Source organism: Geotrypetes seraphini, chromosome 9 (assembly GCF_902459505.1).
Source record: "Geotrypetes seraphini chromosome 9, aGeoSer1.1, whole genome shotgun sequence".
In the NCBI taxonomy this organism is placed as follows: domain Eukaryota; kingdom Metazoa; phylum Chordata; class Amphibia; order Gymnophiona; family Dermophiidae; genus Geotrypetes; species Geotrypetes seraphini.
In genome coordinates, this window is record NC_047092.1 from 26,096,897 (window position 1) to 26,111,856 (window position 14,960).

Here is a 14,960-nt window from a genome sequence, read left to right on the forward strand (position 1 = left end):
AAGCAGTAAGTAATAATGATCGAAATTCTTTATCATGGGAAGCTACCTGAAATGCCAAAGTAGGTTCAAGAAATTTTTTGCTTTTACAACCCTGAAAAGAGGGAAAATTAAACAAGGCGTGATATTTTCGACTATGTTTGTGCGATGCAATAGAAAATCTATCAACCAGGTAGAATGGAGCAGTGCCATACAGAACCTTGTGATAGAAACAACCCAACTTAAACAGAACACGAGCCTCCATCGGCAGCCAATGGCATAACATGGTCATACTTCTTCCGTCCACTTTGGGTATTAACTGGACAAATCTTACCTTTTTGAATTTCCACCCCACCAAACAGCTTCTGGCTGCCCCCCATACACTCCAACCCCCCCTTGAACATATCCTCACAACCCAAAGGACTCTCACCATTACTGTAGGCCTCCTTCCCAGGGCAGGAGTAATCTTAGGGCTGCCTAATGCCACTGAATATCATATCTGATTACCTTGGCAATATCTGGATAGTTCTAGAGCAGTCTGGATACAGAAAAACCATGGTAGCCAGTGTTTAAAAAAACCACTGATCAGTGTAAGTTTAATAGTACTCCCACTGTGTATCTTTTTAATACAACTTTCTCTGTTTGGTTTTACATAGTAAAATAGAGATGATATCTAAACCCAAAGCAAAACCGTCATCCACATTCTGCGTCAGTAGGGAACAGAAAATCTAACTAATTTCCATTTTGAATATTGGATCTTAGACTGTAAGAGAAGAATATAAATAAGGAAAACAATGAAAATTTCAGAGGAAAGGGTGTAATACTTTGCAAACATACTCAGTCACAGCAGAACACCACAGAGGAAGACTAGACATATCATACCCGCTTAGAGAAAGAATTGTTTCCTAGATCAGCAGGCTATACATTTTCACTAAATTATTTTTCGGTCACTTACTAGAATACAGCTGTCTGTAAGTGTTATCATGTCATTGATTTTCAAGTGCTGAAGTTTACTGCACCCAGCTGCTATGAATCTGAAGCCATCAATTGAAATCTGATTTAAGAAAAAAAAAAATAAAGAAGTAACATCAATTTCACAGAAAACATAAGAAAACACTCTTGAAATCATCTAAACACAATATATAACAAAGCATGCTTCAAAAACCTTGCTGGGGGATTGTGATCCCTTTTGGGGGAGGGAGAGGAGGAAGAAATGGTAAACTAGATTCAGTGGAAAGCATCAGAGTCGGGATGTGGAAGGACCTGCTTTCTCTTATCTATTTATTTATTTAAAAAAAATTCTCACCCACTTAAACCTAAACGGTTTACAAAATGCAATCATAAATATGACATGACAAGTACATAATCAGACAGAACATTTCTAAGATTCTCTTGCCTCAACTTAATCACAGCTCTTAATATTACTAAATAAATACTTAAATATTAGTAAAGTGCTCAGACCAATAACCAATAATTTAGTGGTAACAACAAACTGTGTCTATGAAAGGGACCATTGCCTTTACTCACTGTCCCTGACCCAACCAAAGGAAATGCTTAATAATAATGTGTAAAAAACCATGTGTATAAAACAATGTTTTATAGCGTATATATTTTTGATTCGTTTTAACAGTATCCCCTCCTGATGAAGAGCCGAAACTCGAGTCGGGGGGGCCAGGGACTTTAACATGGAGATTTAGTTACAATTGAATGCACGTTCAAGCACATTGAGTCCTGTCACTTTATCACAGCTGCAGTTCGCTTACCCAACCTTCCAGCAACTTTTTTTACACATTATTATTAAGTATTTCCTTTGGTTGGGTCAGGGACAGTAAAGGCAATGATGGTCCCTTTCGTAGCCACAGTTTGGTGTTACCACTAAACTATTGGTTATTGGTCTGAGCACTTTACTAATATTTAAGTATTTATTTAGTAATATTAAGAGCTGTGATTAAGTTGATGAGATTTGATATATTCATCACAAAATAATATTGGTAGTTTCTATTCTTATGAAGTAGTAAGATTCTCTTGCAACATATTTATTCAGTGAGTGAATGCTTCCATAAATAGGGTTGTTTTAAGTACCTTCTTGAATATTTCGGGCAAAGTGCCGCGTTTTGAAAAGCTGTCCGGACGCCCAGACATGCCCTCTAAAAAGAGGACTTGTCTGGGTAAATCTGGACGTCTGGTAACCCTACATATAAGCTCCAGAAGTCAGTTCATATAGAATTAGCCCCAGATATTGAATGCTGATGCTTGATTAGAGGTGAAGAATAGGTGTGGTAGGCTTAGACGCTACTAGGCGTCCAGGATAGGTTCCGGTAAATTAGGCCAGGTAAAATCTACTTAGGCACTGCTAGGCATGATTCTATAAAGGACGCCTAGTGGTTGATTGACAACTGTGTGGCTCGGCGCCTAAAAGTTAGGCGTGGTTAGGCATTGTTTATAGAATCTGGCCCTAATTTATAGAGCATGTGAGGGTAGGTGGGTGGGGGGAGGGAAATGTACGTTGAGGAGTTATTTAATTATAATATTGAAATCACATCATATGTATTATTGTATTAATAATTAAGATGAGGATGGGAGTAAATGATTGTTTAATGTAATAATTGTATAGTTATTAGTGTGTTTTATGCAGTATTTATGATTTACCAATTGTATTGCACTATCAAAGTTTGAAAATCAATAAAGATTTAAACACAAAGAATCTGGCCTTAACTGCCATAAGCTGAATATTAACCAGTAAACTCCTATGGGATAAAGACTTAGAACAATTGCTCTCGCCCACTACTTACATGGAATTCAGGAAGCGCCTAAAAACATACCTGTTCCTGTTGTATCTAGACAACTGACCCGTACAACTCCCTCTCCTCAATATCGGTTTTCTAGACCTTTTACCCTCTCTCATTCTCCTCTCTTATGTTCAATCATTTTGTACCCTCTCTTAATCTTTTGTAAAACGCATAGAACTTCACGGTATTGCGGTATATAAACTGTTATTATTATTAAATTTAGCCACCTAACCTAAGTGCCTACATTTTTCAGTTAAATTTAGTACATAGTCTACTTTTTCACTTGGAAATTCACCCAAATTTAGAAGCCTAAAACTTATGCTGCTAAACTGAGGCCTGTCAATCATTTGTCTAGATTTAAAAGCCTGATTTAAATGGCTAGTGCTGAGAATAGAATCAGTATTAAACTACTAACTTTTTGCCTCATTCTATCAAGGGTAGGGAACGATGGCCACAATCCACCGTTTTCAGGATTTCCCCAATGAATATGCATGAGATCTATTTGCATACAATGGAGGCACTGCATGCAAATTGATCTCATGCATATTCAATGGGGAAATCCTGACAACCCAACTGGATTGCGGCCCTCATTCCCTACCCCTGTGTGACCTACTTTTAATACTCTAGCTTTCCTGGTTCTCAGATCACTGCTCTAACTATTAGGCATGACTGTGAATACATGCGTGTAACCCTGGTCTCACTTACAAATTCCTGGGCACCAGCTAGCTCTTTGGGTCGAGTACCCTGACCAGAATTTACAAAACAAGAGTCTAGTATCGATAGAGTTACCAGATTTTCCATTTGGAAAATCCAGACCCCCTTGACCCGCCCACAGTCCCACCCAGTTCCACTCATCTCCACCCCATCATGTCCCAAATCCCACCCCAATCCTGCCCTAGCCCCGCCCCTCGCTGCCTGCTCTCGTCGGGCAGGATTTCCACTAGCACAATGAAAGTCCTGCCAGAAGTGAAGCACTCCTGCTCCCACTTCTCCTACCTGGAGGTGTCTTTTCTCCCAAGCACTCCTTCTTGTTCCCAAGCTGGGAACACTCCGCAGACACCCTCCTGTCTTGTCTCCCAGGACTTCCCCCTCAGTGCTAGGGTCTCAGTGGGGGTGGGTAACCAAAGACCTCTTCCTCACAAATGCAATTCCTTTTATTGCTTTCTGGCCCTGCTCATTCCAAAGACACCCACAAGGCTGGATATCCCAGTCCTACTTGCTTAATGACTGCCCTGAAAATCCTTTCTCCCACCATCCAAGGTGGGGTGATTTTTTTGGGGGGAGGGGAGGGAAAAGTCACATGTGGGATGTACAATCTTGCGGTAATTGCACAGGGGTGTAGAGTGTGATCATAGCTGTAGGTACAGAGGGGTGTGTGAGGTATAGCTACGAGTTTAAATCACTTACATCCTTCCTTCCCTCTCTCTCACCCTTCTCTCCTCCACTCCTCCTGCCTCCTGTCCCCTCCCTTTCCCTTCTATTTTCTCACTCCACTTCCCTTCACCTCTGCCATCCTTTTCCCCCCTCCCCTCTGTTTTCTCTCCTCTCGTGTCTTCTTTCTCCTCTCGTGTCTTCTTTCCCCTCTCAGTCTGGGCCATTTTGCCAGCAAAGCTGGTACCTCTGCTGGCACTTCAAGATGACTTGTCCTTCCCCTGGTCCCAGTGGCATAGTAAAGGGGGAGGGACGAGGGGGGCGGTCTGCCCCGGGCACCATGTTGGTTAGGTTGCCGGCAGCCCTCCTCTTCTCCACCCCTTCTGTTTGTTCCCATGCCTCCCCTTGCCACGTATGCCCCCTTCCCTTCTACCGTACTTCTAGTTGTTTGCCATGAGTAACAGCTTCGACGTGTTCATGATCGTGTCAGCTCTCCTGCTGATGTCACTTCCGGATGCCGCGCACAGGAAGTGACATCAGAGGGAGAGCTGCCGAGATCGCGAGGAGCACGTTGACGTTGTTACTCACGGTAGTGAACAACTAGAGGTATTGGAGAAGGGGGGTGCACACGGCAGGAGGGATCAGGGTAGGTGCGGGGGTGGGTGGGTGGAAAAGAGGGTGGGGAAGGGGCATCTCTAGTGTGACCATATGGCTCCAGAAAAAAGGGGACGGATTGAGACATCCAGGTTTTACTTCCATTGAAAGCAATGGAAGTAAAGAGAACAGATTGAGACATCTTGGTTGCTTTCAATGGAAGTAAAACCCAGATGTCTCAATCTGTCCCCTTTTTTCTGGAGCCATATGGTCACACTAGGCATCTCTCACCCTTCCTACGCCACTGCCTTGTCCTACCTTGCCTAGATATGTGTATCAAAAAACACGTGGACAAACCAACCAGAGCGCACTTTTTGCATGAAATGTGCCCCAAATTGTAGAATCATCAAATGTGAAGTCATACCAAGCTGTAACAATTAGATGAGAAATCAATTACATTTTGTCATTTGGATATAATTTAGCTTCCTCATGAATTTCAGCCACAGCACAGCAAACTACATCACTTACCAAGATGATTTATTATTGCAGTTTGGGGACATAATGGAATCCTTATTTTTTAATTAGCATAGCTGCAGCATTTAAGTAATTGAGTGCAAAACATTTGCATTGAATTATGCCTGTGTCTTCTCCCGTTAGTTCTAGTGTACTACGGGACCCTTTTCCTAAGCTGGCAAAGCAACTGGCTCGAGTTTACAATGTGGCAGACAGTAGCATGGGGGGGTGGGGTGTGGATGCACCCAACTGTCTCCTGTACTAAAAACAATAGGTCTAAATATGAAATGACCCTATGCAGTAAAATCACTATATCTCAACCACCTAAGGTAACCCCATCCTCCCCCGATTACAGACCCAACCCCCTGATCAGAGAGACCTGACTCCAACTCAAGTCCCAACCCCCCCCCAACTGAAGTTACAACACCCAGCACATAAACCCCACCCCTGATGTATAAACCCCACCCTCCAGAATCTTAGCCTTTCCCCATCCTCAACCCTTCCCTCCCTGGGGCTTACCCAGGGGTCAGCATTGGTGGTCCTTAGGCTTAGGCTTTATTTAACGCTTTATTTAATGGTATAGCACAAAAAGAAATCAGACGTCTTCAGATTATTCAGAATACAGCCATCAGACTTATCACAAAAGCTAAAAAATTCGACCATATAACTCCTCTTCTTAAGGAAGCTCACTGGCTTCCAGTAGCCCACAGAATAACTTACAAACTTTGTCTGCTCACATTTAAATCTCTTCTGTTTAAAACTCCGGCCTTCATTCATAAACTATTAATTCCTTATTCCTCCAATAGAACCCTAAGATCAGACCAACAGCACTTATTAATGATTCCCTCATTAAAAATAATAAATACGCGCCGTCAGTATATTTTCTCGGTGACGGCTCCCCAAACTTGGAATTCTCTTCCCATCTATTTACGTGAAGAACTTAATCTAGACAAATTTAAAAACAAACTGAAAACTTTTTTATTTAACGATGCATTTGTTATCTGATTTTATTGGCTTCTTTTAACATTATTCAACTAAATTTTGTTTCTACTTCTCTTTTCTTCACATATTTTACTATTTTTATCCCATCCTTTTTGTGTTTTCCTTATTTGGCTCCCCACTTTGCTCAATTACATTGTAACTTCTTCCCCTACCTTCCTTTTGTTTCCAGTTTGTTCAGTTATCGTCTATGTCTTGTGAGTTTTTAATTATTTTAAAATTATTTTTATTTTGTAACTTTATTAATGTGTAAATCGCCTTGAATATTGAAAAGGCGATTAAACAAATAAATAATAAACTTGAAACTTGAAACTATGGACAGCAGTGATATTTTTCTGTGGCTGCCCAGGTTAGCACAATAATCCGAAATGACCCTGATGACCTCTCGTACTACTGCTACATATTATTTTTCCATGTATGGTCACACTGGGGAGCAGCAAAACTGATTTTTACGCAAAATTGTGCACTGAAATCAAGCTAAGCTGTGTGTACTTTATTGTATCAGCCCTTCAGGCCAGTGGCGTAGCCAGACTGGTTATTTTGGGAGGGCCTTCAAAACCACCCCTCTTTGTCTTGCATCTCTTTCCCTCTCTACTCCTACCTGTGACCCAACAACCCCCTTTCCCCGGTGTACCTCACCACGTTCATAAGTGGCAGAAGCAATGCATATCTGATACCTGCGTTGGTCTTTGCAGGCTTACCTCTGCCATGTCCCACCCTCGCTGATTTGTCATTTCCTGTTTCCTCTGGCAGGACGCGGCAGAAAGAAGTCTACGAAGGCCAGTGCTGGCATCAGAGGTGCATTGCTGTTGCTGCTTTGTGAATGTGGTGAGAGAGTTGCCAGGTTGCGGAATGATCCAGGGAAGGATGAGAGGAAGGAAGGGGTCCCAGATGGCCACATCGGAAGTGTGTTGATGGGCCAGACAGGATGGGCCTGAGCCAAGAATGGATAAGCCTGTGCCCACCCATAGCTACGTCACTGCTTCAGGTGGGAAAGTATGCTTTGTTTACCCTTAACTGCACATCTGATTGTTATCACTGAGATTTTGCAAGCTAACTGATCTAAAAGCATGCCAAAGCTCTCTCCCTCTCTCTCCCCTTTCTCTCACTCACAAGTGCCTCCTCTGGAGCTCTGCACTAGAGAGTTGCACGGGGACAGAAATCCCACCCATCCCTGCCCATCCCCGCAAGGATCCTCTCTGTCCCCATCAGGATCCTCTTCGTCCCCACCCATCCCCGTCAGGATCTTCTCCGTCCCCACCAAGATTCGCTCCGTTCCCGTCAGGATCCTCTCGGTCCCCACCTGTCCCCGTCAGGATTCTCTCCGTCTCCACCCGTCCCCGCCAGGATTCTCTCCGTCCCCACCCGTCCCCGCCAGGATTCTCTCCATCCCCACCCGTCAACGTCAGGATCCTCTCTGTCCCCACTCGTCCCTGCCAGGATTTGCTCCGTCCCCACCCATCCCCACAAGGAATTACCTCCATCCCCGCCCGTCCCCATAAAAAGCAGCAATTACTTCTGACAGGATCATCAATTCCACAGTTTCTTTTGTGTTTGTGCTGCTGTTTTCCTTGTGGAATCTCTGTGGTGGAACCCTTTTTTTGTTTTCTGTTCAGGTAATTAACTTATAAACCCCCTCTTTTACTAAGGCTGACGTGTCCATTATATTATATGGACGAACCCTGCTTCCAAAGCCTTCCATTCCCGTGGGAGTCCCGTGGGCCAGAGTGGGGTCCCCGTGGGAGTCCCGTGGGTTAGGGGGGATTCCCGCGATCCTCGTTCCATTCCAGACCTCTACTCTGCACTGCAATTTGGATAGGATTATCAGACGTCCAGATTTCCCTGGACATATCCTCTTTTAGAGCGCAGATGCACTCTAGCCCTGGCCTGAAGAGACAAAGTTTGAGTCGGGCTGAGTTGGGGGCGGAGCGGGTGGATCGGGGCGGGCCTGGAGGCAGAATGGGCAGGCCCGGGGATGAAACAGGGCAAGGCCATACATCCCCTTTTACCAGATGGAAAATCTGGTAAGCCTAAATTTGGAGCTATTGCAAAAGGAGATGTTATCCTTCATACACTTTCTACATGTAAATCTCTAGTTGCTTTGTCATTCTGCCATTTCGTCTAACAGTACATCGGAACATTATCAAAGAGACTTCAGATATAGTCCTGTGCGCACGGGGTGGGAGTGCTGTTGGTGCCAATCCATTCTTAAGTGCGTGTGTGTGTGGGTGGGGTGGGGGCTGGTGGTACATGCTTGAATTAGAAAAAGTCTGGCTTCTGTCCCCTCCCTCCCTTTAATGAAGCCATGCTAGACTTTTTTTTTACCGGCCGCAGCAGTAAAAGCTCTGACGCTCCTATGAGTGTCAGAGCTAATACCACCTTGGGCCGGTGATAAAAAGAAGTCTAACGCGGCTTCATAAAAGGGGGCCTTAAATCTTTATTGAAATAAAATTGTTTGGACTGTGACAATCTGGTGAACAGAACAGTAGATGAGAAGCAGCCAAACCTCACAAACAGTTCGACAAAAGAGGAAAAGAAGTAAGACGGAATGAAGCCAAACAAGCCAGATGTGTCAGAGGAATGCCTTATTGGGGGGTCACTCAACAGGGCCGTGTTTCAGCGATAACGCCTGCATCAGAAGCCAATCTGTTGACAGAAAGATTCATATCTATTTCAAGCAAAGGTCATCCTCTATAACTGTAATGTACATAAATGTTTTCAATTATATTTTGGCCTTCCGAGCACATCTTACTGCTACAGATTGCTGTCCCACCCGCATGGCGCCCAGGGCGGACTCCCCCGCCTCTTCCCTTATTACACCACTTTGTCTCTGGCTTCTCTCCAGTGTCTGTCAATGAATAGTATAATTTACACACCTTACTGTCTAATCTAATCTAATCTTTGATTTTATATACCGATTCATCCCTACAAGAGGGCTCGACTCGGTTAACAAAATATTAATTTTTAAAAAACTGTATCTTTTATAGACGTTTATTTGAAGAGGAAGAGTCATTAGTAAATTTCTGAAATAAGTGTCTTCAATGCTTTACAAAAAAATGGATTAATGAGAGATAACTCTAACTATAGAAGGAAGGTCATTCCAAATTTTTTACAAACAAAAAAGAAAATGATCGACAGAAATTGGCCATAGTTTTCATTCTCTAAACAGTGGGAAAGCCAAGTTTAAATTTCTGAGAACTGCTAGAGTTAGAGATTTCTTGTGAATTAAACGAAACAGAGACCAAAGGAGAAAAAATACCATATAAGATTTCGAAAATTACTTAAAATTGGATCTTCCAATAAACAGGAAGCTAGAGAAGGGATCTCAATAAAGGTGTAACTTAATTATATTTATGTTGACCATATATCAATTTGGCCGCCGTATTATAGATAAGTTGTAGTCTACAGTTAGGCACAAGCTGGCGTAATTACCGTACTCACGCCTAAAGTGAAGCACGTAAATACAGATATACATTAGTATTCAATAATGTAACATAGTAACATAATAACACAGTAAATGATGGCAGATAAAGATCCAAATGGTCCATCCAGTCTGCCCAACAGTACATGCTCTATAAATTAATAATTTAATTTAAATGGTCCTTTTTCTTAGATATTTTTGGGCCAGAAACCCAGAGCTCTACCTGGTAGTGTGCTTAGGCTCTGTCTACTGGAATTTTCAGTCAAAGTTCACTCCAGCCCATCTAAACCATCGAAGCTCTAAACTCAAGAACAAAAGTTTGTATTTAAATGTCTAGTGCTGAGAATCAGTAGCACAGTTCTAACTTTTTGCCTCATCCTATCAGGGGTGGGGAACGAGGGCCACAATGCAGTCGGGTTTTCAGGATTCCCCCAATGAATATGCATCTATAACATACAGCAGAAGCTATACCTACTACACCATCACGTATTAAATTATAATTTTTTATTATTTTATTATGTTTTTTGTTTAATTCTTATTATCAAATAAATACTTCATAAATATATCACACAACCTCACCAACAACATATCAATTTAACATTCACCCTATAAAAACATCCATCATGCCAAACATCTTGAGAGCCCTCCCAGTTGACCCAATTCATCTAAAATTCATGAAATGTCCATCAATATCCCCAAATAAATACAGTCACTCTCCTGGTAGCCAATTAATTAGAATCTTTAGTGCAATGTCACCAATCAAACTTTTTCCAACATATCAAGATATCATTTCAATCAAGAGTTGCTACTCTGGCTGACACGTTCAAAGCCCAACACAGTTCTGTGTTTTGCCTCGCGGCGTCTTCAGGAGCTTCAACTGGATATGGCCCCCCCTTTCCTCTTACAATTTCTCTTCAAATGCTGACAGCAAACAGGAGCAGGAAAACCAAACCATGACCTCACACCAGCTAGCTAAGGGCTAACATACACTATTCAGCTGCACACTCTAAAAATATTAGCACGCTTTAGTAAAATGTCCCCCCTTGTTTCTCTGTTACTCTTCCTGCACAGCAGGAAGACATATAATTCAGACAAATTCTCAGTTTACATGTTTCAGTTCTACAATGCCCTTACGCTTCCAAGAGAGCAAATCATTCCCTAATGGAAGCCCAGGACTTGGAAGATTGCAAAAGCATGTTCTAATCAGAAGATTCATACAGTGAATGCAATACCAGGGATTTCTGTGCAGAAAAACAGACAGTTTTAGTCCTTGAATCTTTCTGCCAGGTTATATATTTGCAACTCATCTCTTTGCAGACTGTGCAAAGAGGGCACGACATAGGTTGACAAAAAAGGGATTTGTGTATGTTTCACAAGGTAACATTTCAAAGGCATCTGTACAGCATCCCAAATTATATAGCCACCGGAATAGCCCAATCCTCCTTGCCATATCCCATTCCCTAAACTATACTACGCCATTCTTCTTGTAACTCCTCTGGAAATGTTCTTCTTGTAACTCTTCTGGAAAAGTCCAGAAGTCTCTTTGTAATCATCCTGGAAATGTCCAGATGTCTCTTTTGTAATCCGCCCAGAACTGCAAGGTTGAGGCGGAATAGAAATCAGTAATGTAATGTAATCTATCTGCTTCTCATATATTAGAAAAATTAAAAGCTGAATTAAGATAATGAACAAAGAGTATAGGTCTTTCAGCAGAAAAATATCAAAGACACAGGATGTCAAACAGAACTAGATTTTCATGAAGGGGAGCCAGGTTAAAGACCTGGGACAGGGACAAGGGTGGGTAACAACGGTCCTTGAAGGCATACCCTAGAGATAATGTTACTGTGGATGGGCAGACTAGATAGGCCATTTGGCCTTTATCTGCCACCATGTTTCTATGTAAGACAGTCCCTACTTGACCAGGAAAAGTTATGGGATCTAAATAGAAGATCTGCTTCCAGATCATAAATGCTGTTCTTCTCAAACACAGTTTAGCACTTCTAAACTCAAATATCTTGCCCCAGGAAAGCAAGGTCACAAATGAAACTTTTCTGGACATACGAGTACATAAGAATTAATTTGCAATCTGTCTCTCTCTTTCTTACAAAACTGTAAAGCTGAGCAAGGCCAAACCAGTATTACAAATGGCAGCAGCTGAGTGACTTAACAGGCAGCCAAAAAACATTACAGCATTAGTCAGGGAAGCTATTGTCCAGAAGAAAAGAGGTATAACTCCAGAAAAATGTGTTTAACATGTTCCTGGAAACTAATACAGTAAATGACAGCAGATAAAGAGCTGAACAGTCCATCCAGTCTGCCCTGTAATCACATGCATTACAATTTCCTGATTACATTTAAATGTCTTTTTAATTGTTATTTCTGGGCCCATAGACCTTAGAAGTCTACCTGGTACTGTCCTTAGGTTCCGTCTACTAGAGTTGTCATTTAGAGAATGACACAGGGGCAAATTTTTCCCCGTCCCCACGGGAACTCCTTTTCCTGTCACGTCCCCGCGAGTTATTTTCCTGTCCCTGCCCCATTTCTGAAAGCTTCGTCCTCATCTACACAAGCCTCAAACACTTTAAAATCATACGTGTTCGAGGCTTTTGTTGTTAAAGCAGAGCTTACAAGAATGGGGCAGGGACAGCGACAGCGACAAAACTCGCGGGGATGGGATGGGGAAATTGAGTTCCTGCAGGGATGGGGAAAAATTTGTCCCCGTGTCATTCTCGATTGCCACTGAAGCTCACTCCAGCCTATCCAAACCATCTCCTTTGCTGGATTCAGACCAAGAAAGTTTGCCCAATCATATTCTAATTAGAGATCCTCTGTGATCATCCCACGCTTTTTTTGAATTCCGTCACAGTTTTCTATTTCCACCAACTCCTTCGGGAAAGCATTCCAGGCATCCACCACCCTCTCCGTGAAAAAGAATTTCCTAACATTACTCTTAACTGTACGCAGTTTAGACGGTGCGCTATCAACTGAATCACTCTAATAACTAAACTTCTGCATTAGTATCCAGTGCTGAAGAGTTATTGGAGGCCAAGGCTGTTATCAATCAACTCTGCTTTGAATTTATAATTAATTTACACGCCCCCAAAGCATGTTTTTTAGCTCCAGCCATGGCGATATTAGCTCCATTGCTCATAGAATTCCTATGAGCATCGGAGCTGTTACCGCTGCAGCCATCGCTACAAACTGCACTACAGTGTTGTAAAAAGGGAGGAGGGTGTATTTATTTATTGGGATTTATTAATTGCTATTTTGAGCCAATCGGGGCCTTCAGCTCCTCCCACTGCATGCGAGGGAGGAGCCCCATCATTTGCAGCACACGGTCCTGTAGGAAGGAGGGAGTGGGCTTCCCTCCTGCCGTTTTCTCATTCAAAGGTATGGGGGGAGGGGTCCAGGGATGTGAAAGGGGGGCCAAGGAATATTGGGGGGGGTTGGGGGGGCGGAGATGTCAGGGGATGTTGGGGGAGGTCTGGGATTTCAGAGGGATGTCGCACATGTCAGGGGAATGTCAGAGGGATGTCTGGGAATGTCAGGGGGATGTCAGGAGAATGTGGGGGATATCAGTGGGATATCGGGGATGTAGGGAGGTCCGGGGATGTCAGGAGGATGTGGGTGATGTCAGCGGCATGTGGGGGATGTCAGAGGAAGATCCGGGAAATCAGTGGATGTTGGGGGGATGGGTGAAATGTAAGTTTTAATTTATATGAACTCCTAGCGAGATGAGATCTGTGTACATTCCAATCTAAAGGAACCAAAGTAATAAATGCAATACAAGCACACTTAAATTGAACTCTAAGGTATACTGGAAGCCAATGTAATTGCTTGAGCAATGGGGTTTACCTCAAAAAGAGCTCAGACATCTTCAAATAATCCAAAACACCGCCATAAAACTGATTTCTAACACCTGGAAATACGATCACGTCACGCCAATCTTGAAGAAGGCCCATTGGCTTCCGATTTCTTGAGTCACTTACAAGATTCTGTTATTAACCTTTAAAACTATTACAATAGATCGACCTGAATTTATCAACAGGCTCCTTATTCTGTACGCCCATACTAGAACCCTACGCTCTAATAATCAACATTTATTAGCCATTCCTTCATTGAGACAACTCAGTACGATACGTTCAACCATCTTTTCGGTTAACGCTCCTATGCGGAAACTATACTAGACCGATTTATTTATTTATTTTTATTGAGAAATCAATGCAATTAAAAAATATCTGACTTGTGTATTCATATATAAAACAATATGTTAATTCATTGTATATCTTATTTCATAATAAATACTGAAATATCAAAATACTTATGATACCAACTATATCTCAAGCCTCCCATCCCACTCCCCTCCCACCCCAGTGGGAGGATGTGTGCAGGAGATTCATAAAGGGGTCCTTTTATCAAGCCGCGCTAGCGGGGTTAACGCGTCGTACATTTCATCATGCGCTAACCCCCGCGGCCGGCTAAACAACTAACGCCTGCTCAATGCAGGCGTTAGCGGCTAGCGCGGCAGGCGGTTTAACGCGCGTTAAAAACCCCTTCCGCAGCTTGATAAAAGGACCCCAAAGTATAGAAATATAAGTGGGGAATACTATTAAAGGTCAATGGGACTATCTTTTTGGGAGTTAATCCAAATTTCATATGCGCCCCAAATGGTGTTATAATTATGTATTTGGTTTCTCCGAAGAGCGGTCAATTTTGACATTTGTTGTATACAGTGGTACCTTGGATTACGAGCATAATCCGTTCCAGGAGCATGCTCGTAATCCAAAATGCTCGTTTATCAAAGCAAAGTTCCCATAGACAATAGTGGCAACAGCAACGATTGGTTCCAGAACCTGGGGTATGTACCTGTCGGGGCCGGGTGCTGCAGCGCCGTCTCCTCCGTCCGTCATGAAGAACAACCCCACAGTGCTGCTTCGGGGGGGAACGCCTTTAATGTGCCAGCTGCCGGAGAACCCGCAGTGCCGCTTCAGAGGGATACCTCCTCCATCTGCCGGCCAGCCCTTCACGTTGGATGCCCCTCGCATGCTGGAGAGCCTCCACTCGAGCCCACGCAGCCGAGCACTGCCCCACCCACACGCCGCACACAACACGCACAACGCTGATGATTGATGCTGTGCGCGTCACACACAACACGCAGGGGGGACGGCACACGGCCGCGCAGGCCCAGACAGAGGTCCTCCAACTGCAGAAGGCACCCAACATGGAAGGCTGGCCGGAAGACGGAAGAGGAATCCCCCGAAGCGGCGCTTCCTGGACTGTAAGTGCTCGTTTATCGG

General features: G+C 43.2%; 1 protein-coding gene across 2 annotated transcripts in view; it reads right to left on the reverse strand.

Moving 5' to 3' along the window:
• FBXL13 (F-box and leucine rich repeat protein 13) overlaps positions 1-14,960 on the reverse strand; it is a 163,640-nt gene that overhangs the window by 65,963 nt on the left and 82,717 nt on the right. For both annotated transcript variants that reach the window (XM_033959618.1, XM_033959619.1), the window contains exon 13: positions 932-1,030. In XM_033959618.1, coding sequence (XP_033815509.1) covers positions 932-1,030 — 99 coding nt within the window. The remainder of the gene's footprint in view (positions 1-931; positions 1,031-14,960) is intronic.